The sequence below is a fragment of the Varanus komodoensis genome, unplaced genomic scaffold (genome assembly GCF_004798865.1).
Source record: "Varanus komodoensis strain SLA01 unplaced genomic scaffold, ASM479886v1 scaffold29_1, whole genome shotgun sequence".
In the NCBI taxonomy this organism is placed as follows: Eukaryota; Metazoa; Chordata; class Lepidosauria; order Squamata; family Varanidae; genus Varanus; species Varanus komodoensis.
The window spans coordinates 12,291,390-12,314,090 of record NW_025335759.1 but is presented as its reverse complement, the minus strand read 5'-3'; the positions used below and the strand labels follow the sequence as shown (position 1 = coordinate 12,314,090).

The window sequence follows — 22,701 nt, the reverse complement described above, 5'->3', positions numbered from 1 at the left end:
TGGAGCAGTGAGGCAGTATGGCTATCTTGGGTTTTAGTCAGAGCTTTAGAGGAGCTATTCCGGTGCTGAATCCTAGCCCCCCCCCCCCCCCCGTTGGTTCCCCCGCCGGGGACACCCCCTTTAACATTCAGGCTGCCGCCTGGGGTGGATACACTTCCCCACTGACATTGCCCATTGTTTATTACCTATACCAGAGGATGGAGAATAACTGCGTGCATCCGATCATGCAGATTCTGGTTCATCCCCTGCAGTAAATGTGGAAGTCCTGAAGGTGCCAAAGAACACTTCTGGCAACAGACAAATAACCCAGCGACTCCTCTGGAAGTCAGGGTGGTAGATATTTTAATGGCCAGGTACACCCCACTTGACAGAATAATAAACAAGGGAAGATCAGCCCCGTTTCCCAGCCTTTGGGAAGCACAGCTGACAGACAGAGCAAGCGCATACCAATCTACCGGGAATCAAGTCCCATCGAGTTCAATGGGGCTTACTTGCTCCCCACAGGAAAGTCGGCACCGGAATGCATCCTTAAGGACGGACGTCAGCAGATGGAGCGTTTCTACTCCCGCTCTTCGCTCCGTGCTAGGAAAAGCTTCACGGAGATGCCCTGCCTTGTCGGAGTGCTGTTTCACGACGCAGGAGCGGAAGGAGGGAGTAGGCGCCTGCAGCACGAACGCTCCGCGCCTTCTCCCAAACCGGCATGTCAAGCTACAGCTCCGCCCCGGGGGCGCGCCGAGCCGCCGCAGCAAGTCCAGCCAAGCAGGAGCGAGCGCTTTAAGAGGCCCGGAGCATGCGCGCTGGCAGCCAGCGGCGGGAGGGAGGCGGGGAGGGCTGGGGCTTTCTTTTTCCTCTCTGTCCGCGCCCTTTCCTATTCCGGGACAGGAGAGAGTCTGTGAGCTAGAAAGAGTCCCTCTCCCTCCGAGAGCGCAATCTGACGCGGGCGGGGCTCTGGCAACCCGGGCGAGCGGGCAGGGCGATCTCCCAGCACTGCAGGGCTACTCCCGCGTGCGAGCCGAGGAGGCTGGCTAGCTGCCTGGCTGCTGCGCCCTACCCGCTCCCCCTCCCCCCGAAAAGCTTCCCGGGGTCGGCCTGGGGGGCAGCGCCAAGGGAGCGGCCGAGCAGAGGCGGGCGCGGGCGCAGGAGCGGCAGCTGCGGGCGGTGACTGCGGACTGAGCGGCGGCGACGGCCAGCCGGGGAGCCCCATGGAACGTTGAGGCGCCGGAAAGGAACCCCCCATTGTGACGTCGCGTTCTTCGGAAGTGGAAAGTTTCTTCCCAACGTTCGAAAGGCGCGCCCGCTCGCCTTTGATCTCCTGCGCCCTCCCGAGAGCGAGCAGAGCGAGGCGAGGCAGGGAGGGACCCCCGGGCTCGAGGGAGGGGAGTTTCCTCGGCCGCCGCGAGGGAGTTGGGGTTCTTGATAACCCCCATCTTTCTTCCAAGGTGAGTGGCGGGAAGTGGGAGGGCTTGGGTCGGGGAGCATCTGTCTTCTCCGCCGGAGGCGCGTACGGCGAACGGGGCCTGCCTTTCAGGAGGGAAAAGCCTGGAAGGGGCTTCTGCGGGCCCCGATCCTGCGCGCATGGCGTGCTCCCGAGCAAATGCGTGTGCTTGAAGCGAAGCGCTCTGGGCGGTTTACGGATCCGCGCGCTCTCCCACCTGCCCAGCCGCTTGAGTTCACGGGCGGTTGAGAGAGGTGTCTTGCGAAGAGGGGCTGCCGGGGGGATTGGAGAGGTCTCGCCGGCGTGGACGCAGCCGCGGGTGACTCTCCTGAAGGCGCGTGGCGGGAGGGGATGGCTGCGGGGAGGCTCGGGGGAAGCTCCCCTGTTCCAGCCCGCCATGCCGACTTTGACAGAAAGTGCACTACGAACGCTGCCAAACGCCCCTCCCGCGCCTCTTCTCGCCGCCCGGCCGACCCACTTTCCTCGGGGTTTGCTTTTTAAAAAAACGCTGGGCGTCCTTAAAACGAGCCTTAAAGCGGGGACGGGACGGGGCGGCGGACGTGCGATGGCGGGTTTGGGGCGTCCTCACGGCACCGAGGCGCTCGAATCTGAATTGGGCGAAAGGTTCCGAAGTTCTCTGCCCGTGCGCGCGCGCGCGCTCCCGCCCGCCTCTTCTGCAAAGAGCTTCTGCTCGGCTTCGGAAGGAGGCGATCGTGTGTGCGCGGCCATGCGTGCGCCTGGCGTGTCTCCTCCTAACGTGAGCGACCTCGCAGGGGTGGGATCTGGCGTTTGAATTAAAACTGCCATCTAGACAGGAACAAGCGGGCAGCGCTCCTGCGGCGGCAGCAGACGCGTGTTCGGTTTCCGGAAGCGGAGTTCACACTGCCCGTAGAGGTGGGTGGGACGAGGCTGGGGGCGCTTGAGCGAGCAAAGGGACTTCCTACAAGTTGTGACTGGGGGTTTTTCCCGGTTGTGGGGTCCGCCCCCTCTTTTTTTCCTAGATAGGGAAGAACCTCGCAGGATCCCCCCCCCACATTTATTTTAAGTCGCATTGCTTGTTTTCCACGCCATAGCGTCGAATCTGTCGCTGTTTGAGACCTGCGCGGGGTGGGGGGAGGAGAATAGCATTTATTTAGGTTTTCCTGTGAGGGGGTTGACACCCCTTCCACGGATCTGAGCGTCCCCACACACAACACCCCACCCCTCCCCACCCCTCCCCACCCCACCCCACCCCACTCCACTCCACTCTTGTTGCTACAGCTGCAACTTCTAGACCGAAGACACGAGGTTTCTGCTCTTGTCAGGGTGCCCTTTGGTCTCTCCCCGCCCCCACAGCCGTGGTTATTTAAAAAAAAAGTTTGAGTTTTCTCAGTTCAGTGGCAGGGTGGGGGATTAAAGCAAGATGGAAATTAGTGTGAAGTCGTTTTTAAGTGTTTCCATCCAGTATTTGATTCTTTTCCGTATCATCCTGCCAAAGAAATATGTGTGTGTGTGGGGGGGTGGCGGCCGGCTTTTTGGAGGCTGCCATTTTGAAACTGTGAAAAAGTTGTCTAGTTTTTAGTTCTGGCTTAAGTCTGAGACACTGACAGGGTTACATGGCTGTGGACACGTTTGAGAGAGAGAGAGAGAGAGAATGTGACTTCCACAATGGTGCAAAGGCTGAATGTGTCCTCTCTCTCTCTGCATGTGTGCGTGTGTGTGCGTGTGTTTAAAAAATTAGAATTTTGTTACTTGTCCCTCAACTAGAAGAAGCCCACACTTTCTGCTGTGCTTTTTGCTATCTTTCTTCCCTGCCTCCACCCTCTTTCACTTTTGGCTGAAATAAAGCTACACATCTGGAAAATGAGTAAGGGATGAAAATAAACTCAGTGACTCTATTCCAGAGTGGGGTATAAATCAGTAAAGTGGGTGAGGAGTTGTCAGAGTGGTGTGTGTGTGTCTCGGGGGGGGGGGGGAGCATACCCCACTCTTAACTTGTTCAGTGGCTGAGCCTAACTAAGCGTGCAGGCATGAAATTAAATTCCTGATCCGAAAGGAATGGCGTCTGTGACTAGCAAATGTGTCAGGAATGCCTCGAGTCTGGGTAAACTTGAATCTGACCTTCAAACTTGACTGAACTTTTTTTCTTGTTCAGATCATTTGATACTGGCTTTAATTAGTGTCAGAAAGAGAACGAGAGATTGAAACGGAAGGTCACTTTCTTCTTGGCTTTGCCCTCCAACCTAGCTGTTGAAAGAAATAGAGGGAGAGTAAAGATATTGCAAGGGGTTTCAAATCAGGGCCTCTGAGGACACTGCTGGGCCCTTTAAGACGTTTTAGAATGAAATGTGCTGCAGTGCTTCCTCACTGAGAACCAGTGTGATGTGGAGACAAGAGGCGGGTGGAGTCCTGAGTTCAGACTCCTGCTCAGGCCATGAAACTCTGGGGCCAAGCTCTTTCTTGCTCAGCCTCCCCGCCTTGCAAGAGTTGTAGAGAAATTGTGGCCTGGGAGATCGTGCCCCTTCCCTTTTTTCTCTCCCTTGCTGGAAAGGGGGCTTTCTTCCAGGGGTCCTAAGAGTTTCCCCTAATTTGGGGTTGGGAAGGATCAGGGAGGACAGCCAGACCTCCTCCTCCTAATTCCCAAGCCCATTGTGCCTGGCCATGTCGGGTTTCAGAGAGTGCTGGCGAACAAGCGCCACCCTCCGTCGGAGGACCTGGCAGGGCCTTGGGCGAGGTGCTGGCTGCCATCCAGGGACAGGGAAGTAGACGGACGGACTTTTCTGCTGAAATCGACAAGACATGGAGGGCCCCCGCCTGCCTGCGGTTTGTACCCTCTGCCCCTCAGCCTCACTTTTCCCTGTCAGCACAATGGGAAATTACCATGTACCAAAGGGTGGTTGTGAGGGCAAGTGCAATACAAATCCTCAGTATCCATCCGATGAAGGAGCAGTATAAATCTAATGGGGCAGGAAGAAAGCAAGCGGTGGTTTGCTTCTGTCTGAGCTGGTGGAGCACCCAGGCCTGCTGTCGGTGCCCTTTTGGGAAAGCCGTCTATTTCGGCTTGCCTTCTAGAGGGGAGGTTCGAGGAACGAACGGGGTGGCGTTTGGACGGGAGCCGCAGGGATGAGTGAAGGTCACCCAGGCCGGAGTCAGTCCCTCTCCTTGAAGAATCATGGGAATGGATTCCGTTCCATCTCTTCTCCACAGACCAGTCTCACGAATTCCCCGGAAGGTGGCTGGAAGCAGCTTGATACACTTGGCCCTAAAAATCAAAGGGGTGGGAATGAGATGTTCTGTTCCCACAGCGGCCACCCGGATGCCCAAAGCAGGACGTAAGTGTGGCAGCACTGCCCACTCTGAAACCAGAGGTGGCACGTTGCCACTAAAGGCCTGTGCCACGGGGCACTTTGGAGACACCTGCCCCACGAGAGGTGACAGGTGCGCCCTGCACTGCCTTCCCTTCCACTACTGCTCCCAGGCCTTGAGGTGCAAGCAAAAACCAGCAGAGGTTAACAGTCAGTACTAGAGTCTCAGAACGTCCCATTTCAATTCCTCTTTTTATACCAAAGGTATTTCTAGACCTTGTTACTGGGAAATGTTTTATTCCGGCTCTAGAAGTCTGATTTAGGGATTTGAGTGGGGGATGGATGGGTGGCTTCCTGGCCTTCCGGTGCCTCCTGCACCGGAGCAGAAGGTTGACTCATGGTGTCAAATAAGCAGTTTCCAGGGTGTGTGTGAGATCAGTGCAGATTTCTGCTGAACACAGAGTGCCCACAGCCGGGGCTTATCTCGTGGCCTGGCGGAATTTTGCAGCTGGGCAGATCACTTCAGGCAGCGCTTGGCTCCGCAAGGCTTCCTGCAGAGGCTGGTTGGCCGGGATAGGGATGGTGGGAGGCCAGGAAGCGGGGGGCTGAGGGTGGGGTCTGCGAGGCGGTCCCGGAGGCAGCTGGGGACTTGTCGATACAAAAAAGGAAGTGGTTTGGAGACGACTCAGAAGCGTGCGGTTCAAGGTAAGGCGCAGCTGACTCGAGAGGGCCAGGCAGGGCGTTAAAGGTGAGCGTGGCCACGAGGCTGCCTTCTGGCTTCTCGGGCACCAACTTCTATCAGCCCCAGCAGTGGGGGATGACTAGGAGCTGTAGCCCAAGACTTCTGGAGGGCACTGGGTGGAGAGAGGTGGCACAAAATCCATTTCGGCACCAGGCCAACCCATTTTTATTTTCACATTATTTTAACTGTTAATAGTGTTTTAAGACTGGATTTTATTTATTGCAATTTTGATGCTGTGTCTTATTTATTTTATTGTGTTACCATCCTGAGGCATTGTGAAGGGCGGGATATAAAAGCTTCACATAAGAAATAAATAAATTCCCAACCTGACACCCTCCAGGTGTGTTGACTGCCTCCCCCATTGTTTCCAGCCAGATGGGTTGGGGATGCTGGAGTTTTAGTTTGGCACATCTGGGGGGGGGGGTAGCGGATGAAGAAGATGCAACGATGGTCTCTGACAGCCACCCAGATCTCCCTTTATGTTCTTGTTTGACAGCTATTAGTGTTGCACTGCACCTGCCGGTGCTCCTAGCCTTCAGAACAATTACTGGACGAGCTTCAAGCTCGTGGCTTGAAGAAACCAACTTTTCCTGTTGTCAGAGCACTTCCTTCCTGGTTGCCTAGAGGGGGTTTGTGTATTTACCGGAGGAGACCAAGCTGAGGGCTGCTTGCAGGTCTTGTCTGGCATGGGTTGCCTCCCTGAGTGGCCAGGATCCGCTGGGTACAAGAAGTCCCTCTCCAAGTGGGAGGGACGTGGAGGTTGCGTTGGCCAAAGGAGGCCGTCGCTAGAGGGATTCTTCCTCAAGCTGCCTGGTGGGAGAGCCAGAAGTGATGCACGGAAGGCCTCCTTCACCCTGAATATACTTAAGCCATGACACCTGCTGCCACAAAGTGCGGAGTGGGGACCCATAGGTCAGCCCCCCTGCAGAAGTTCCCTGGTTCAGTCTCTGGAGGGCAAAAAAAACTCCTCCTGAATTAAAGCCCGCAGAGCAGCTGCCAGTCAGCGTTGGCAGTACTGGCTCTGTGGTCGAACTCCATAGAAGGCAGCTCCTTAGCTTCCCAAGATGTAAGGATGGCCTACCACCTGGGATGCCTTTCAAAGAAGCGTTCATGGAGGATTCGGCTCTCCGTGGCTCCCAGTCCTGTTGGCTCTAAGTTCCTTCCAGGATCAGAGGCAGCCTGCCTGTGTGCATCAGTTGTTGGGGAACATGGGTGGGAGAGTTGCTGGTGCTCTCTTCTCCCGCTGGAGGATTTCTCCCTGGGCAGCTGGTGGGCCACTGTGTGGGCTAGGAGGACCTTGGCCTGATCCAGCAGGGCGCTCCTTCCAGTCGTGCCTTGGCTTGAGGTGGGAGGCAGTCGTGGGCCCGAGTGAGAGCTTCCAAGGGGACGCTTCCAAAATGGCTACTCCATTGCCAAGTTCTTCTTTCATCCCTGCGCTCATCATAAACCTGAACATGGGAACGGGGTGGAGGTGTTAGGCTGAAGCTGGTGAAGGAGACTGCATGGTAATTTCTGTGTTCTCCACCCCACCCCACCCCACCCCCTTTCCCACCCGCATTCAGCCTTGTATGGACTGTGGTGCTTGCCCGCAGCCATGGGGAAGATGCTGTCCAAGATCTTCGGCAACAAGGAGATGCGGATCTTGATGCTGGGCCTGGATGCTGCTGGGAAGACGACCATCCTCTACAAGCTGAAGCTGGGGCAGCCGGTGACCACCATCCCCACGGTGGGCTTCAACGTAGAGACGGTGACCTACAAGAACGTCAAGTTCAATGTCTGGGATGTCGGGGGTCAGGACAAGATCCGCCCCCTCTGGAGACACTACTACACCGGCACCCAAGGGTTGATTTTCGTAGTGGACTGCGCCGACCGCGACCGTATCGACGAAGGCCGGCAAGAGCTTCACCGCATCATCAACGACCGGGAGATGCGGGACGCCATTATCCTCGTCTTTGCCAACAAGCAGGACCTCCCCGATGCCATGAAACCCCACGAGATCCAGGAGAAACTGGGGCTCACGCGCATTAGGGACAGGAATTGGTACGTCCAGCCGTCTTGTGCTACGTCAGGAGAAGGACTTTATGAAGGTTTAATGTGGCTTACTTCCAACTACAAATCATAATTCTAGGGCAATATAGAGCTCTCTAATTTGCGCGCACACAAGAATCTCTAACCAATGAACCCCTAGAGCATCTCTTCTCTTCTGGCTTCCCCCTCTCTCCTCCTCAATCCTCTTTTTGTGCTCTTGCGAAGTGAGAAGTTGTACTGGCAAAGGCTCAGATGGGAAACGACTTGTCCACCAGGCAAGCTCTTTGCTTCCTTCTGGGTGCCTTTGATCGATGCTGAGGTGGGGGAGAGGTGAGGGGTGGGCGTTTGGCCGCAGCCCTCTAGATGCAGGCCTCCTCGGAGTGCTCGAGTGGCATTCCTCCAGTCTTTTTATTTCCCCCCCGCCCCCCAGCCTGGTGGTTCTCCAAACTGTGGTGTGGCACCGAGAGGGTAACACTCGTTTGGAGGAAGTTGGTTGAACTGGTGGTGATGGCATTGCCGTTGGGCGATTCCAAGCTGGTGGGGGTAGTTTGACTTGGGGAGTTCTGCCCTGGTTTTAGGCTCTGTAAGAGTGAGAAATTCTGCATTCTAGAGGCCAGCTCTTGGATTCTGGATTGAGTTCAGAGGGCCCACCTGAAAGTCATGTGAGGGGCTGGGGAAGAGAACCCCCCCGGCAAATCACTCGCTCTTGACTGTACCACCTTGGAGGGCAGTGGGGGCAGTTGACTGGCACCTGCAGACCTCACCCCATAATGCCTTCGTGGGGAATGCTTGGTCTGCCGCCTCTCCTCTCTCTCTTGACCTGTTCAACCTGCTGAGGTTACCTGTCTGGAGGAGGCAAAGCCGTGCCCGCCCAGCGACCAGCCAAACCAGTTCTCCCAGCACCGCGAGGCGGGTGGAATCGAAGGAACCATTAATCAGAGGTTCCGCTGGCTCCCTCTTCCCAAATCCTTGCCAAGTATCTTGGCAGGTTGCCCCACCCACTTAAAAAATTAGGGGCAGATGGCGGGGTCTGAAGAGGTCCAGCTCCTGGGTTAGTGCTTGGCTTTGCGAAGGCTGAGTTGGCTTCCTCCCGTCTCATTCCTGGCATGACTGAACCAACCTGCTTTGCTTTTCTGTGTGCAGCCCCTTCCCTCTTTTACAGAGCACATTTTCTTGGAGGCAAAAAAGATCCCCCCTTTCCTTCTGGCCGGTGACTTTGGCCTCCTCAGTTCCCCATCTGCGCCTACAGAGTTAGCCCACCAAGTTTCCCATCTAACGCAGGCATCACGACCCCGACACTCTGTGCTATCCGTTTCCGTGGCTGACACCTAAGGTCAGCTTCGACCGACCGGTGGAGGCCAAGCCCAGACCCTGGAATTAAGTTCTCGTAGCCTGTGTGTACTCGTGTGTGTGCTGGGGAGGAAACACCCTGCTGACTCCACTTTAAACAGTGGGATTGGGTGTGTTGCAAGCCGTGGATCAAACTGATCCTGTTATGATCCAGTGGGCCATACGCCTGGTTTTCAGAACCTCAGATGGAGCAAGATCCAAGGTGTGGACCAAAGAGTTGCTTTCCTGCAGAGAGGCAGTCGGGGGATTTTGCCTCCCTCCGCACTTCTGCTGTTGCCAGGGATTCCCCGCTGTTTGTTTTCCTGGCTTGAGGTGAATTGTTAAGAAGCAGTGATCAATTTGGGGTTAAGAAGCAGTGACCAATTTGGGGTAAGGTCTCTCCTTATTCTCGGCCACCCTGGCAGAGAAGATGCTGCACCGCTACCCCCAGCCCCCCCTCCAAATCACCGAGTTGTATGAGTGTGCTAATCCTTTTCCTTCAGTGTGAGTGATCTACTCAGGGAGTCTTTGTTCTTTCCCTCCCCCTTTCCTGGCCCTTCCGTAAAAACACTGTTCTTTGATGAATTTGGTAAACTTGGGCTTGGATCGTGCCAACAGGGACAGCCCTCCGTTGCTGCTACCGATGGCGGGATGGGAGCCCCGCCACCCTTCCGAGCCAAACGGGTCGCTTTCCTCCTGTCACTGAGGCACTCGGTGAGGGAAGCCCCACAAGGAGGTCCTTGGGTCGGGGGCTCCGTGGTCCCGCAGCACATGCACTGGTGGTCCGACCAGATGCATGGAATCGGCCAGCTTCCTGGGAATACCTCCTCATTCATCAGGACGGGAGCAAAGTCTGGGCCTCCACGGGAAATCGCGGCCTGCCCGGTGTCTCGGCTGCACGCCCCCCTGTTTGTCCTCGGTGCTCTGGGGAAGGGCCCACGGCTGCCCCGCAAGCCGTCCAGGCCTGTCCGCTCCGCTTTCCCTCCGGCACACCCTGCCTGCAGCCAAGTTCCCCCTCCCTGGGCGTGCTCCTTGAAGAGGGGATGACTCATAACTCCCACAAAGCGGGTTCTCTCCCCCACCCCACCCCACCCCACCCCGCAGTGCAGGGAGTGACTGCAGCTTTTCTTCTGTCCCTCCCTCCGGCGTGGGCTGGCCTGAAGCAGCAGCCTCGGCTGCCTCCCCCTCGGCCGGCTGGAGGAGCCCCCCACAGTCCCCACCTGTGGCTTTGATGCACCCGGGACCAAGAGGCCACGCGATGCTCAGACCTGGCGCTGCCGGAAGCGAGGGCTCTGCGTCTGGCTGGCCGCCGCTGTTTGTGCGGCTTGTTTCCTTTCCGGCGCCCACCTCTCCGCTCTGCAACGCCAGGCAGGACCTTTGCGCTCCAGCAAAGGTGGGACCAACGCCCCCCCCCCGCCCTTGAACAGGTGTCATAAAGTGCTGTCTTCCCCAGCCTGCAAGGCAGGGTTGTGTAGGGATGATGGGAGATGTAGTGAAGCACAACCGGGGTGGGGGGCATCCAGCTGGGGAAGAGCCAGGCCATATAAATGTTTGCTTCCCATTTGCTGCCCAAATGATGCCACAGTCGGGTTGTTTGGGGGGGGGGGTTGTAAGTGCACAAGGAATAAACCTCCCTCAGCCACCGTGCCCTGTATTCTTTTCCTGGGGGTCGGATGGGCGGGGGGGGGCTCCAGAAGCATTCCTCCTGTACCTGCTCTCCATACTCCCCTTCCCAAATTAACCTGCTGCTGGAACTGAGCAGGTTCAGTTCCACATCCTGCTTGCTGACATTCCAACAGATCTGCTTTGCTTTTGGGAATCCGGGGAGTGAAACGAGAGTGCATTAAAGTCAGGTGACCACCATCTGCTTGGCGTTCGGGATAATCCAATTTACGCCAGGCAGAATGTGCCTGACACGCCATCCTGGCAACTCACAGGGATGTGGATTCAGGCTGGGGAGGGGTGGATTAAAGCTCGGTCCTTCTGGCCTCTTCTCATTCTTTTGCACCTCTTCCCTGGCACAGCCAGAAACTCAGCTTTGGGCTCTTTTCCTCCACCGTTTCGGTTGGCTTACCAACTTCCAGATGAATTATTTTTTGTACCCCAATGTCCTGGAGATCAAACCACCCAAAACACACACACACATTAAAATCTTAACACAAGGCATCGTGGGGAATTTAGGGAAGACTTCCTGCCTATATGGCGCCCTCCACTTGTGCTGGACCACAAGTCCCATAATCCCCCAGCCAGCATTTCGTGGCTGCTGAGGGGATCACAGGGGCTGCAGTCCACACACCTGGAAGGCACCAGGTTGATCACAGCTGGGCCTCTGACCAGCCAGAATGGGTCGATCATGCCTTAGTTGGGAAGTGAACACGGGGGCTTCTCACTTGAATGTGTCTTGTGCACTTGAGTCCCCCTGGCTGGGATGTCGGATCCCGGGGCACTGAACGGAGCACTTACTCTCCTCTGAAGGCCCGTGCTTGGGTGGGCGGGTGGCCAGCCTCCTTTGACTCACGCTCAGATGGCCCCCCAGTGAGGGCGTCCTTCATTTCCTCTCCAGGGCAGGGGCGAGAAGGGAGATGTGTGTGAGAAGAAGTGGGTTTCCCCCCTTTGTGCCTTTGATAAGGGCTTCTCTCAGTTACATAAAGGAAGAACAAGGTACTTTTGTAAGCAAATTTGCAGCTGGCTAACTGGAATACAGTGTTGTTATTTTTTAAGTTATGTTTCTTTCTCCCCTGGCTAGAGCAAAATGAGGGGAGTGTTTATTGAATGCTGATCTTCATATGCAAATGTACTGTACATTTAACGCTGGAATTTCTTTAGAATCTTATTTTTTTCCATGGAGGGGACATTCAAACATTTCTTGTTGTTATGGGTGCCTGGGTTTCGGGGGAGGGGAAACCCCTTATCTTTACAAACAAGGGCTCAATTCAGTGAACTTTTTTTAAAGAAAATAAAAATAAATGATTTTTCTTTCTAATTTCATGAAAATGAAGTGTGTTTTTCAAAGGGGGAAAATATCGCTGTGATGTATCAGCCTTGCAGGTGATTTTCCAGAATTTGCTAATCCCAAGTTCGTATAAGCCCAGGCTAGTTATTTCTGGCCCCGGAGAAAGACTAGTAAACAGCTTTCTTGTAGTTGCCCAGAGATGCCTCCAGCTCTCCATAGGTGCCCAGGTGAGTAGTGATTACAAACCAAATAGATGTGTTTATTATCCAAATGTCGCTACAATGGCAGCTGTTTCTGTAACTTTGAATTCTGAAGACAGGGCTGGATTTTTCCTTTTCTTTTTATCTCAAATGGCTGCTTGAAAGGCTGACTTTCACAATGCAAGTAGAGTGTTCCCCTTCTTCTCTGCCGCTTCCCTTCCTCTTACTTCCCTCTCCTCTGTTTATCAATGGCCTAGTTATTCCCCTACTACAGTTTGATTTCTCAGTCCCTAGATTGTTTCCCTCTGGCTTTGCCCGCTCTCTCACTGCACCCCAAATATTAATACTGGTATACAGAGGAGCTGTTTCTTTGCTGCTTGTATTTTTTCATGCCTCTTACCTGCAGTGTTTCTAGCCTGATAAAAATGCCCTATGAGGAACCCACAGTTCTGGCCTTGCATGAAACAACAGTCCATGTTCAAAGAACCCAGAGTTCGCAACCCAACAAACCATGGGTTGTCTTTCTGGCTAACAAACCATGGGTTCTTAGCACGGCTGAGTTCACACAATACAAAACCCAGAATTCAACCTATACCATGCTTTGCTGTGAGGTGCCAATCCACTCCGTGACTCTACCCCTAAGGACCAGAACTGTGGTGAGGAATTACTCCTCTGTTGAGACCTACCTTTTCTCAGGGGTAATTTGTTGAGGAAGGTTGTTGGCAAATGAGCAACAGTTTCTGCCTCCTTTTTGTTCTCCCCGACACCTGGCAAACAGCCTGGGAAGAAATAGGATTGCTTTTGCTAGAGTCTGCTGGAAAATTGTCTGAAAGCTGCTGCCTTTACCTAGCTCTAAACCAGAACCTTTCTTTTTCAGTTGCTAATTCTCATCCAGCACTTGTGCTAATTTTGGAACCACGGGGTATCCATTGCTGCCCTAACCTTTGTTTCCTTAATCTGAGTAGTTTCTTTTTCTGTCAGAGAAGAGTTGGTTCTGTCTCACTTGGGGTGGGTGAGGCCTGGCTTTTCCTATGATGTAAGCTGCTCGAAACATCTGCATTTCAGCCTTTTCTAGTTCCTCTTACTTAAGGGCGAAGCACGCGGTGACTTAGACCCCACCCCACTGGTGGAGCATGCATGTGGGGAAGACATGTGGCTATCCGTGGGTTTCATTTCCCTTTTTGCCGTCTTTGCTGCTGGGAGTAGCGATGCTCATCCTTCAGTGCGGAGGTGGAGAGAAGGCCACTGTTGGCAGACGTCTGAGCAAATTGCAGCTGAATGATCTGCATTCTGACGCTGCAATATTTTAACTCTACCAGCAAGAGTAGGGTAGGGTTTATCTCTCCTAAATGAGGTTGCTGAAACCAGTCCTTGGGGAAAACGAGATGCAGATGTATTTGGGATCGACACACTCCAGTGCGATACAACAACTTCCTAGGCTGAGCATCTGTTCGGAGAGGCACCCTGTTCTTTAATGGAAAGGGCATGTCTTTGACACCGCTTCCCCCTGGCCCCTCAGTGCCCCAGCTTCATACCTGGAGTATCTATTGAAAAACCAGTAGATAAGTTGGAGGAGGAGATGTAAGCTGCCTTGAGCCATTTGTAGGAAAAAGGCAGGATATAAATTGATAAAATAAAAATAAAATAATAATGGTGATAATTATTATTACGTGTCTATACCACCCGTAGCCAACGCTCTCTGGGCAGTTCATAGAAACATAGAAACCGAGCGAGTCAGAAGGGGTCTCCCGGGCCATCTAGTCTGACCTCCGGCACCAGCCGGCTCCGCTCACGCCATGCCCACCATGTGCACGTCCAGCTCACAACATTTTAAGTCACCCATGCAGATTTCAGCCAGGCTCAGCCCCGCTTAGATTGGGCAGGATCAGGCCCCTCAGATCAGAACATTCAAAACTAGGAGAGCAGCAGCATTTGACCGGTGTACTGCTTCCAACAGAGGAGGGCGAATGCTGCCACCATGGCTAAGAACCGGGGTGGTGTCTTCCTTTGGAAATGCATCTCGGCCCCTTTGAAAGACCAATGCTGTGTAATAGGATTTTTTCCTCTCCAAAGCTGCTTTCAGGAAATTGCAGCCGACTGCAGAAAGGTCCAGGCCTCTGCACCGGCCATCCCCAACCCGATGACCTAGAAATGTGTTGGCCTGCAACTCCCATCATCCCCAGCCAGCATGGGTGCTGCAGTCCAAAGCATCTGGAGGGTGCTGGGTTCCTGTCCCTGCCTGGCTTTTTGCGTCAGTCCTTCCAGCCAGAGGGGTGGCTGCAGTGTGCGCCTCTCGGCTAGCCGGCACTCCAAAACGAGCCGTCCGTTTGCCGACAGGAGCCGGGGCGCCCCAGCGGAGGACTGCCGGGCTGCCAAAGGCCTCGCCCAGCGCAGCGCCGCGACACCCGCCATTGTGCGACGCAGGGGGGCTTCGGCTCGCGGGACGGAGCAGCCCCCCGCTTTGAACAGAGCAGCCCGCGCCGTACGACGCCTTGTGCCCCAGCGGGTGCGCCTTTGTCACCTGCAGGTGTGCGGGGCTGGTTTTGCGGGCCCTGCGGCGCCATCGGCAACACCCCTGGGGCTTCCGCGCGTGCTTTTCCTGCCTTTCAACAGGCAGAAATCCCACAGGTCGCGCGCTCGGCGTGGCTGCGTCTCTGTGCTGCGGACGGGCATCTCGGTCTAACTGCTGCCAATCGAGCAGCTTAAAAAACAACCCTCTCTCCAGGCTACTTTTCTACTTTCCCGAAAAGGGGGCAACTTTCCACCCCATTTGCAGCCCAAGCCGCACCGTTCGCAGTGCTGTTGCCTCCGTGGCCAACGTGTCGGTTGGCCCTGTGTGAGAGCATCACCGTGGACAAGCCCCTTCTAGGACTGCCGGACCCTCCTGGTGGGAGGTTTCTCTAAGCTATGGAAGTCTTCCCACAAGCTACAGTGGTAGCCCCTTAGACGGCCCACCTGCCTGCTCCCATTTCAGAGCTGATAGCTGGAGGGTGATCCAGAAGCAGGGAGCCCACAGGTAGCTACGGAGGACCCGACGGGGAGGTTTGTCGCTGTTGTACCTGCTTGTGGACTTCCTGTGAGTAGCGGCGGGAGATATGGGATGCTGGGCCGCAGCCTGGCTCCGTTTAAGGGATCCTCGGGAAGCTGGAACCCATCTTACATGAACAGGCCAGCATTTTTGATATCCCACAAGGCATTTCTGTGGTAGCTCCCGGGGATTGTGGGTATTTTTAAATAGGCAACTTCCCAGGCGGCTGAAAGCAAAGGGCTTCGCTGGGTGTCGTGCACCGACATAGCCCTTTGGTCTCATCCGGCAGGGCTGCTCTGATGTTTATTGTACTTCCGTTTGTCTTACTCCCTGACAAAGGTTCAGAAATGGGAGCAAGAATGTGGATGAACTTTGCTGCTCCGAGCACATGATTCAGTGCAAGGTGGGAGGTGTTGGTGACGCGAGCTGTTCCCTCCAGCAGGCCTCTCGTGCTTTTCCCAGGAGAGCGCTAAGGTGTGAGCAGCAGAGACAAAATACTTCCAGATTAGACGGTATCGCCCTCCTTTTCTCTCCCAGGGCAACTTCCCAAATTAAAAGTGCCACAAAACCATAAAATTCACACGAGGTGGGATCATCATTATACACTGATTCGGGACCAGTGTTGGGTCCCCGCACTTTTCCACGGGCCCCCAGATCGGCCTGGTGAAGAACTCCCCCCTCCATATGGGGGGTGTGCACCTTGTCTTAATGCAAAACCGCTGTCCCACAGAGCTTCCAGGATGATGGGAGTTGTAGTGCAACCCATCTGGGGCATGCCGGGTTTATCCACGATTTCCTCCACATCAAGCTGTAATAGAATAGCTATCAGCGAAACTAGAACGCTTCTTCCTCGCACAGCCAGATTGCCGCTGAAATTCAGCAGCAGTTTGGCAGAGGCGAAGCTTGGGGAGGAGGGGGCACCGTGGCGGCCTCCCCAGTGGGTTGTGGCATACAGAAGTTGGCTCAAAAGCTTCTGGAGCTGCCTGCGTCTCGATGACACAGAGCAAGGCAACAGGAAATGGCAGAAGAGAAATAGAACCAGATTTGAAATGGCCGATGAAAAGCCAAGCATGACATAACTGCTTAAAACTGGGAAACTGAACGGCGTTTTCAAGCAAGAAGGGGGTGAGCCCGCCCCGTGGCCAGTGGCCAGTTCTCCGGTTCATTCCACAGCCACGGTGCCACGGCTGAAAACCGCTCCGAAAGCCCGGGTCCCCGCTTTTCTGTTCTCTGTGCTTCCGTAGCCCACCTGAGCCGGCCGGGAAAGCGTGCAAGCGAGCTGGCCGACCTTGAGTTCGCCTGGCCCAGAGCTCTCCAGGCCAGAAATGGATACTGTACACGTCTCTGTTGGACCATGACCCTTTCGCTTTGCTCAGGAAGAGAAATCCAACTGTAGCCCATGACCCGTTCGGTGGTGTGTTCACAGAATGTAACATTTGGAAGCCTTGGGTGCTGCGGGGTTAACTGTTTTTTAAAGGGGTGGGGGATACCAGCAAGGTACGCAGGACCCCGTGCCCCCAGCTCTGTGCTGGATTCTGCACCTCCAGGCCTTCGTGTTCCTCCAACGTCACCCTGAGCGGTGCGTCTGTTTAAAACATCTCTTAAATGTCAAGCGTTCCTGCCCACCAGCTCCCTCCCCCCAGCCTCTCTTTTGTCTCGGAAGCCTTCTTCATCAGCGGAGGAGGAAATCTTCACACCCAGCGTGTGCCCTGCTGCCAGCGAAGATTCAAGGTCTCTGTGGAAACTGAATCATGCTCGTGGGAGAAAAAGCTGCACTTTTCTCCCTGGGAAAACAAGGCAGCCCCCCCACACTCCTCCCCACCACAAGCGGTGTCTTCGCAGCTTCACCCCCCCATCCAGGAACCTTGACGTTTCTTTGTTGCAGCTTCCACGGGTGGAAGGGAAATTTGGCTCCTGCAGCAAGGTGTAAAGGCATCGGTGCATTTCTGTGGCTGTCACTTGCCCAGGGCAGGGAGTCGCTAGCCCTCGAAAACCTGGTGGCTACCTGTTGTGGGAGGCCTCAAGCCTGGGGAAAGAGGCAAGCGAGGCAAACATGCACGCTCGGAAATGATCGCAGCGATGCATTTGAATGCTGCAGGAGGCATGACCGGCCGGTTATTATTTATTAATGTATTTTATTTATTTAGAAAATTTCTATGCCGCCCCATTCGCCGAAGCCTCGGGGCGGCTCACAAATAAATCAATTAAAATACTATACATTAACAATATAAAACAAGTTAACAATATAAAATAAGTTGCCCTGGCCAAAGAATAAAATAAATAAATACTATTAACAGTTAACATGACGTTTGAATAAAAAGGTCTTCTCCAGGCGCCGAAAAACAAATAACGATGGCGCCAGGCGGACCTCTCTGGGGAGTGTATTCCATAGATTGGGCGCCACCGCAGAGAAGGCCCTCCTCCGGGTACTTTGCCTCCTAATGTCTTTCACGGAGAAGGGCCTCTCCCGCTGATCTCAGGGGGCGGGCGGGCATATATGGATGTAAGCGCTCCTTCAGGTAACCAGGACCCAAGCCGTTTAGGGCTTTATAGGTCATCACCAACACCTTGAATTGGGCCCAGACTTCAATGGGAAGCCAATGAAGCTGACGGAGGACTGGAGTCATGTGAGCATAACGCCCCGTCCCCGTCAGCAGCCTGGCAGCTCTGTTTTGAACCAATTGAAGTATCCAGACCGTCTTCAAGGGTAGCCCCACGTAGAGCGCGTTACAGAAGTCAAGGCGGGAAGTCACCAGCGTTTGTGTCTTTATAAAGGTTACTTTATCCTCTCAAATAACAGCTTCATTATCTTTGCACCCGGACCCCCGAAAAGCACCCCCCCTCCACTAAGCTGACTCACCACGCGGGAGGACGTGGGGTTGTCAGAGGGTGCGGGGAACACTCCCGTTGTCCGTGATGAACACCCGGCCTCGGCCACATCAGGCAGCGTACAACTGCTGCGGCCTCGTGGTAGGAATCCAACCCCAACCGAAGGCCGAGTTTCTGAATGTGCCCAGTCCAGCGGTGGCGCCTGCCGTGGCCTGTTTGCCTTTGCTCTGCAGCGGGAGGGTGGAGAAAGAGGGGCAAAGGCATATTTGCAGAAGGGAGCACGTTCAGGGCTCCACCGCAGCCACAGGACACGGCTGGTGCACGGCAGCGAGTGGGTGACCAGTCACAGGAACGGGCGAAGCGGCCTCAGATTAAATTTAGCTCCATCCTGGTTTGGTTTTGTCATCTGGTGCTCCAGCCGAGCTCCTTCTGGAGTTCAAATCTTATTATGTATTTATTTATTACATTTTTATGCCGCACCCATCGCAGAAGCCTCGGGGCGGCTTACAAAGAAAATAATAAAAAATAGAATAACATTAAACATTTGGAGTATCTCGGCCATAATTTAAAACCACTACCGATTAACAATTAAAATATTGTTAATCTTATCCCGGCCAGTAGCCAAGCGCAGGTGTCTTTCCAGTGCCCACCACCGCCGTGTGATGGGGGCCAGTACAGTGCAGGCCTTTATTTGATTCCTGCTCAGAATGTGCCCAGATTAGGTGGCTTTAGGCTAGGCATTTTCCCCATTCCCCGCAAGGATACAAATATCAGCCTACTCTGCAGGGCTGTTGTAAGTGGTAGAGAGAGAATGTATGTGCGGGGATTACAACACGCACAACGTTTCGTTCAGAAGCCGTGTCCTCATCACTCCAAAACATGGCAACCCTTCGAGGCTCCTGATTTCTTTCTAACAACAACACGGCCAACAACGGTGGACTGGCATGGCCCAAGAACGAACCCCTGCTCCCCGACACCACCTGCACCTGGCTTCAGAACAGCGGTGCGCTGCTTAGGAGCCGTCCTAAGGGTTACAAGTAGGTTTGGGGGCCAGTTCCTTTCCTTTGAGTCTCGCCTGTTTGCCTTCTGAGTCAGGCATGTTTTGTGAAGGTGGTCCTGCCCCACGTGCAGACCCCCAGTGGGCAAGGCCCTTGACAGGCAACCTGCAAGCGCATTGTTATTTGTTTTTTGGTGCCAGGTGAAGACCTTTTTATTTAAACGTCATTTTAATTGTTAACAATATTTACTTATTTATCTGGCCAGGGCGACTTCTTTTCTTTTCTTTTATAACTTCTTTTATATCGTTTATATTTTTTATTTATTTTATATTATTAATTTTAATTTTATATTGTTATTTTTATATTGTATTTTATTGTGTTGTAAGCCGCCCCGAGGCTTCGGCAAGGGGCGGCACAGAAATGTTCTAATCATCATCATCATCATCATCATCATCATCCAAGCAGGACTGGGGGCTGCTGAGCTTGGGAAACGAAGCACGTGGCTGGATTCACCTCTGGCGCTTTCGGAGGTCTCGGATAGGATGGGGGTGGCTTGATGCCCCTCTCAGATCCGGCCTGCGTTAACTAGGAGATGTGCTTTCCACTGTTTGCTAGGACTGGTGGCCCGAAAAAGCAGCCAAGCAGGTTAACAGCGGTTAATGTTCCACCGGCCATCAAAGCATCGACGGCTGCCCTGCGTGACACGAAGTTTGCCCCCTCAGCGAGTCTTTGAACTGCACGGGGGTCTGCGAAGTGGGGGAACAGAGGAGCACGTCAGCGGCTGACCTGGAGGAGTTGTACTCGAGGGCCTTTCTCCTGCCACAGGAAGGGAAATTTCAGGGACTGCCAATGCAGCTCCGCCTGCTAATTCCTTTCACACAACAACTAACGCTCCAATCCATGGCCTTTGTGCTCCATCTGCACGTGCCAGGGTGAGAATTGCGGTCTGTGTGCTGAGTTGTTGGCAACAAGAAAGGCTTAGCTCCTCTGAGGCAGGGTATTTCCATGCTCTCACAACATGAGAAGAAAGTGTAGCCAGGCATTGCTCATCGTAAGCCACTCATTTGCCTTCGTTGGACCTTGTGGGTGTTGCTTTTTTGAGTACTAGAGTGGAAGGCAAAGCAAGGCCCCAGAATCAGGGTATTAAGAGTGTACACTAAGGACCCAGAGCTACCATTTCAAATCTTTTCTTCACCACAAGCTGGGCAACTAACATGCTCTCTGCCTCAGTTCTCCTGCCAGCAAAATGGGTATAATATGGCAATTGAGGGGCTTTTGTTAGGATTGCCTGGACAATGTAGTAGTAATATCCTTTGATGTTCCTACTCCAGTTTTTTTCTTCTACACAGAAAGCACAGAAAGCATAGATTATACATATGGACACAGACAAGCCGTTTCCAACCTGGTGCCCTCCAGGTGCCTTGGACTAAAACTCCAATAATTCCCAGCCAGCATGGACGTTGGCTGCACTAGTAGTTTAGGTCTTGAACCTGACATTACTTCAGATTAGTTCTGATGAGCCTCAGCGTGGCAGCCCTGTCCCTCCCCTGCTTTCTAACACCAGCAGAACGCTACAGAACATCCAGGGAAGCAAAACTCCTAGAGAATTGAGGGAAGGCAATAGCAGAGATGCTGGAAAGCATCTTAAAGGCTGCCTCTGAGCATCCCTGCCATAGCTTTCACCCTGCCAAAGCCTTGAAAAGAAAACAGGTTAATCTTCCTGCCCTAGTGGAGGCAGGTGAGAACATGCCAGAAATAGCCACACCGGGAGAACAGGCTGGGCTGCCTCGGTTTGCTGAGTAATTCCCTCTGACCGTATTGCCTGCTCCCACTATTAAAATGCTGAGCAATCGCCAGAAATCCTGGTCTGGAGACAATGACCCATTGTCAAGAGCGGTGCAGACTGAGTCGTCATCGGTGCTGCAGTTCATCCATGCTCCGTGCAAAGTGAAGAAAGGTTAGCAGAGTGGGATTGTGTGCTCCTTTATACATTTATTTCATTGTAATACTGCCCAAGCAACTGGCATCATTCTCTATTTTTCCTGCCACTTCTGTCTTCCTCTTCTTCAGAACAACTTTTCAGTCTGGCCGATGCAACTGATACCAGATGGCGGGAGCATGCAGGGTTGGGTGGGAGCATTAAGACATGTCTGCACCTCGGAATGCACTTTTCTTCCTGGCTCTAGGATGACCACAAAGGCTGCAGGAAGTAGGACAGTATTCTATTTGTATTAAATTCGATTTAACCCTATTTGTATTTAGATTATCTTTAACGTTTTTATCATTGGTTCAGTGCTGTGCAGAGTTTTTCTTTTAAGTGTCCCTACCTGCAGCTTCACAGTCCAATAGAACCAACACTAATGGAGCAAAAGAGGAAAACAACATTTCAGCAATAGCTTGCTACTTTCTGTGAGTCCCGTGGTTATGATTGTAGGGGTTTCCCCAGACTTTCTGCATTACTTGTGCGTATTTGGTGACAGCAATACATCCCCTTCCAGTTTTACTCTCTTGCTTTCGAGTGTAATGTTGGGGAAATTCAGATAAATTCTGGTAGAAAAAGATTGCTTCTATGTGTCTTTGTGTTATAAAATCAAACCTGCCATATCCCTGTGCTTCTTTCTTGGAAAGTACCAGAATTCCAAGCCAGGCTTTTTTCTTTTTGCTTTCTTGCTTTAAGAGATTAGAACTCTCAGCTGACCTGAAATGCTACAAGGGAAGTTAGTCCCTGCCTATTCTTTCTCAAACAGCAGCAACAGCTGATAAGGCTGCCAGATTAGTTTTCTAGCAGCATTGCAATCACCCTTAATTTGCATGTCCAAACTCACAGCCAGGTCTCACAATAATCATGGCCTTCCGGAATTGTCGCCAATCTCCTGTAAGCCCTTTCTGCAGATCTCTCCCATCTCTTTCGACTGTGTTCTGTATTATTTTGTCATCTGCCCTGCCGCTGTGTGCATGTGACTCAGAGCCTACAAAATACTTTGTATATGCGCTAAAAGCTTGTAGTTGGTCTCATCCTCTATCCAACAGCACTGCTGCAAGTTGGATTCTCTGCAGAGGGTGCCTGGGTGCTCTTTCAATGAGCTGCTGAGGTTCAAGACACAAGGGATCTTCCCTACCGAACCCATTCATTCATTCTCGCGGCCGCTATTGAGACGACCCAACAGTAACATAAACCTTCTCCGCTTGCATTTGACATATTCTCGGGCCTCTGCTCTGCTACTCGAACCTCTTAGGAAGGCCCTGTGCGTGGGAAGGCTTAGCTTGCTTGGCCCACACTTTCCCCAGTGGGGACCCTTCGCAACTTCCAGCATCCCCAGGCAAGAGCTGTACTGCCTGGAGGACACTGGAGTTGCGGCTCAGCATCCCAGGGGGGCTCCAGGTTAAGAGAGAAGCTGGCAGATTTCTGGAGGAGGTCCCATGATCCTTTGCAACTGGGTTGCCGCAAGCGGCACCCTCGCCTGAAGGCCAGGGTGGCTCCCATGAACCTTTGCAACAGCATTAGTTCGGCTAGAGAGCGAGCACCTCGACTTTTTTCAAAGGATGCCGGATTGCAACATCATGCTAGGGCTGATGGGGCTTGTAGTCCAACAACACCTGCAGGGCCACAAACTACGCATTCAGCAAGTGGCTGTACCTTGACCAGCGCCAATCCTCTTAGTGGCTTGGCCAAAAATATTTTTAAAAAGCAGCCCCCATAAGCCTTTGCGCTGCCTGACGTTTCATGATATGGGCGGGTTTTTCATTGGTTTAACGTCTGGAGCAGGCTTTAGCCATGGTGAGGAATTCCCCTCCCGCTTTCATGAGCCTGAGTTCCTATTGGTTTAAACGAACGAGGAGGAAGGATTGAAGTCCATTCTACCAATTAAAATGAA

The 22,701-nt window shown here is 53.4% G+C and overlaps 1 protein-coding gene across 3 annotated transcripts; it reads left to right on the top strand.

The window, feature by feature from the left end:
• The first annotated feature begins 888 nt into the window (after positions 1-888).
• On the top strand, positions 889-11,801 carry LOC123025902 (ADP-ribosylation factor 6-like). Of its 3 annotated transcripts, none has more exons than XM_044435040.1 (2): positions 889-1,439; positions 7,024-11,801. In XM_044435040.1, the coding sequence occupies exon 2, from the start codon at positions 7,056-7,058 to the stop codon at positions 7,581-7,583; it is 528 nt and encodes a 175-aa protein (XP_044290975.1). In that variant the 5' UTR covers positions 889-1,439; positions 7,024-7,055; the 3' UTR covers positions 7,584-11,801. The 3 variants fall into 3 exon arrangements, with proteins under 3 accessions (XP_044290975.1, XP_044290976.1, XP_044290977.1); XM_044435041.1 differs by lacking the exon at positions 889-1,439 and adding an exon at positions 1,558-2,192; XM_044435042.1 differs by lacking the exon at positions 889-1,439 and adding an exon at positions 2,244-2,329.
• The last annotated feature ends 10,900 nt before the right edge of the window (positions 11,802-22,701 follow it).

Bases quoted from the DNA above. Each gene is read 5' to 3' on its own strand.
- LOC123025902 (XM_044435040.1), top strand. From the start codon at position 7,056: ATGGGGAAGATGCTGTCCAAGATCTTCGGCAACAAGGAGATGCGGATC.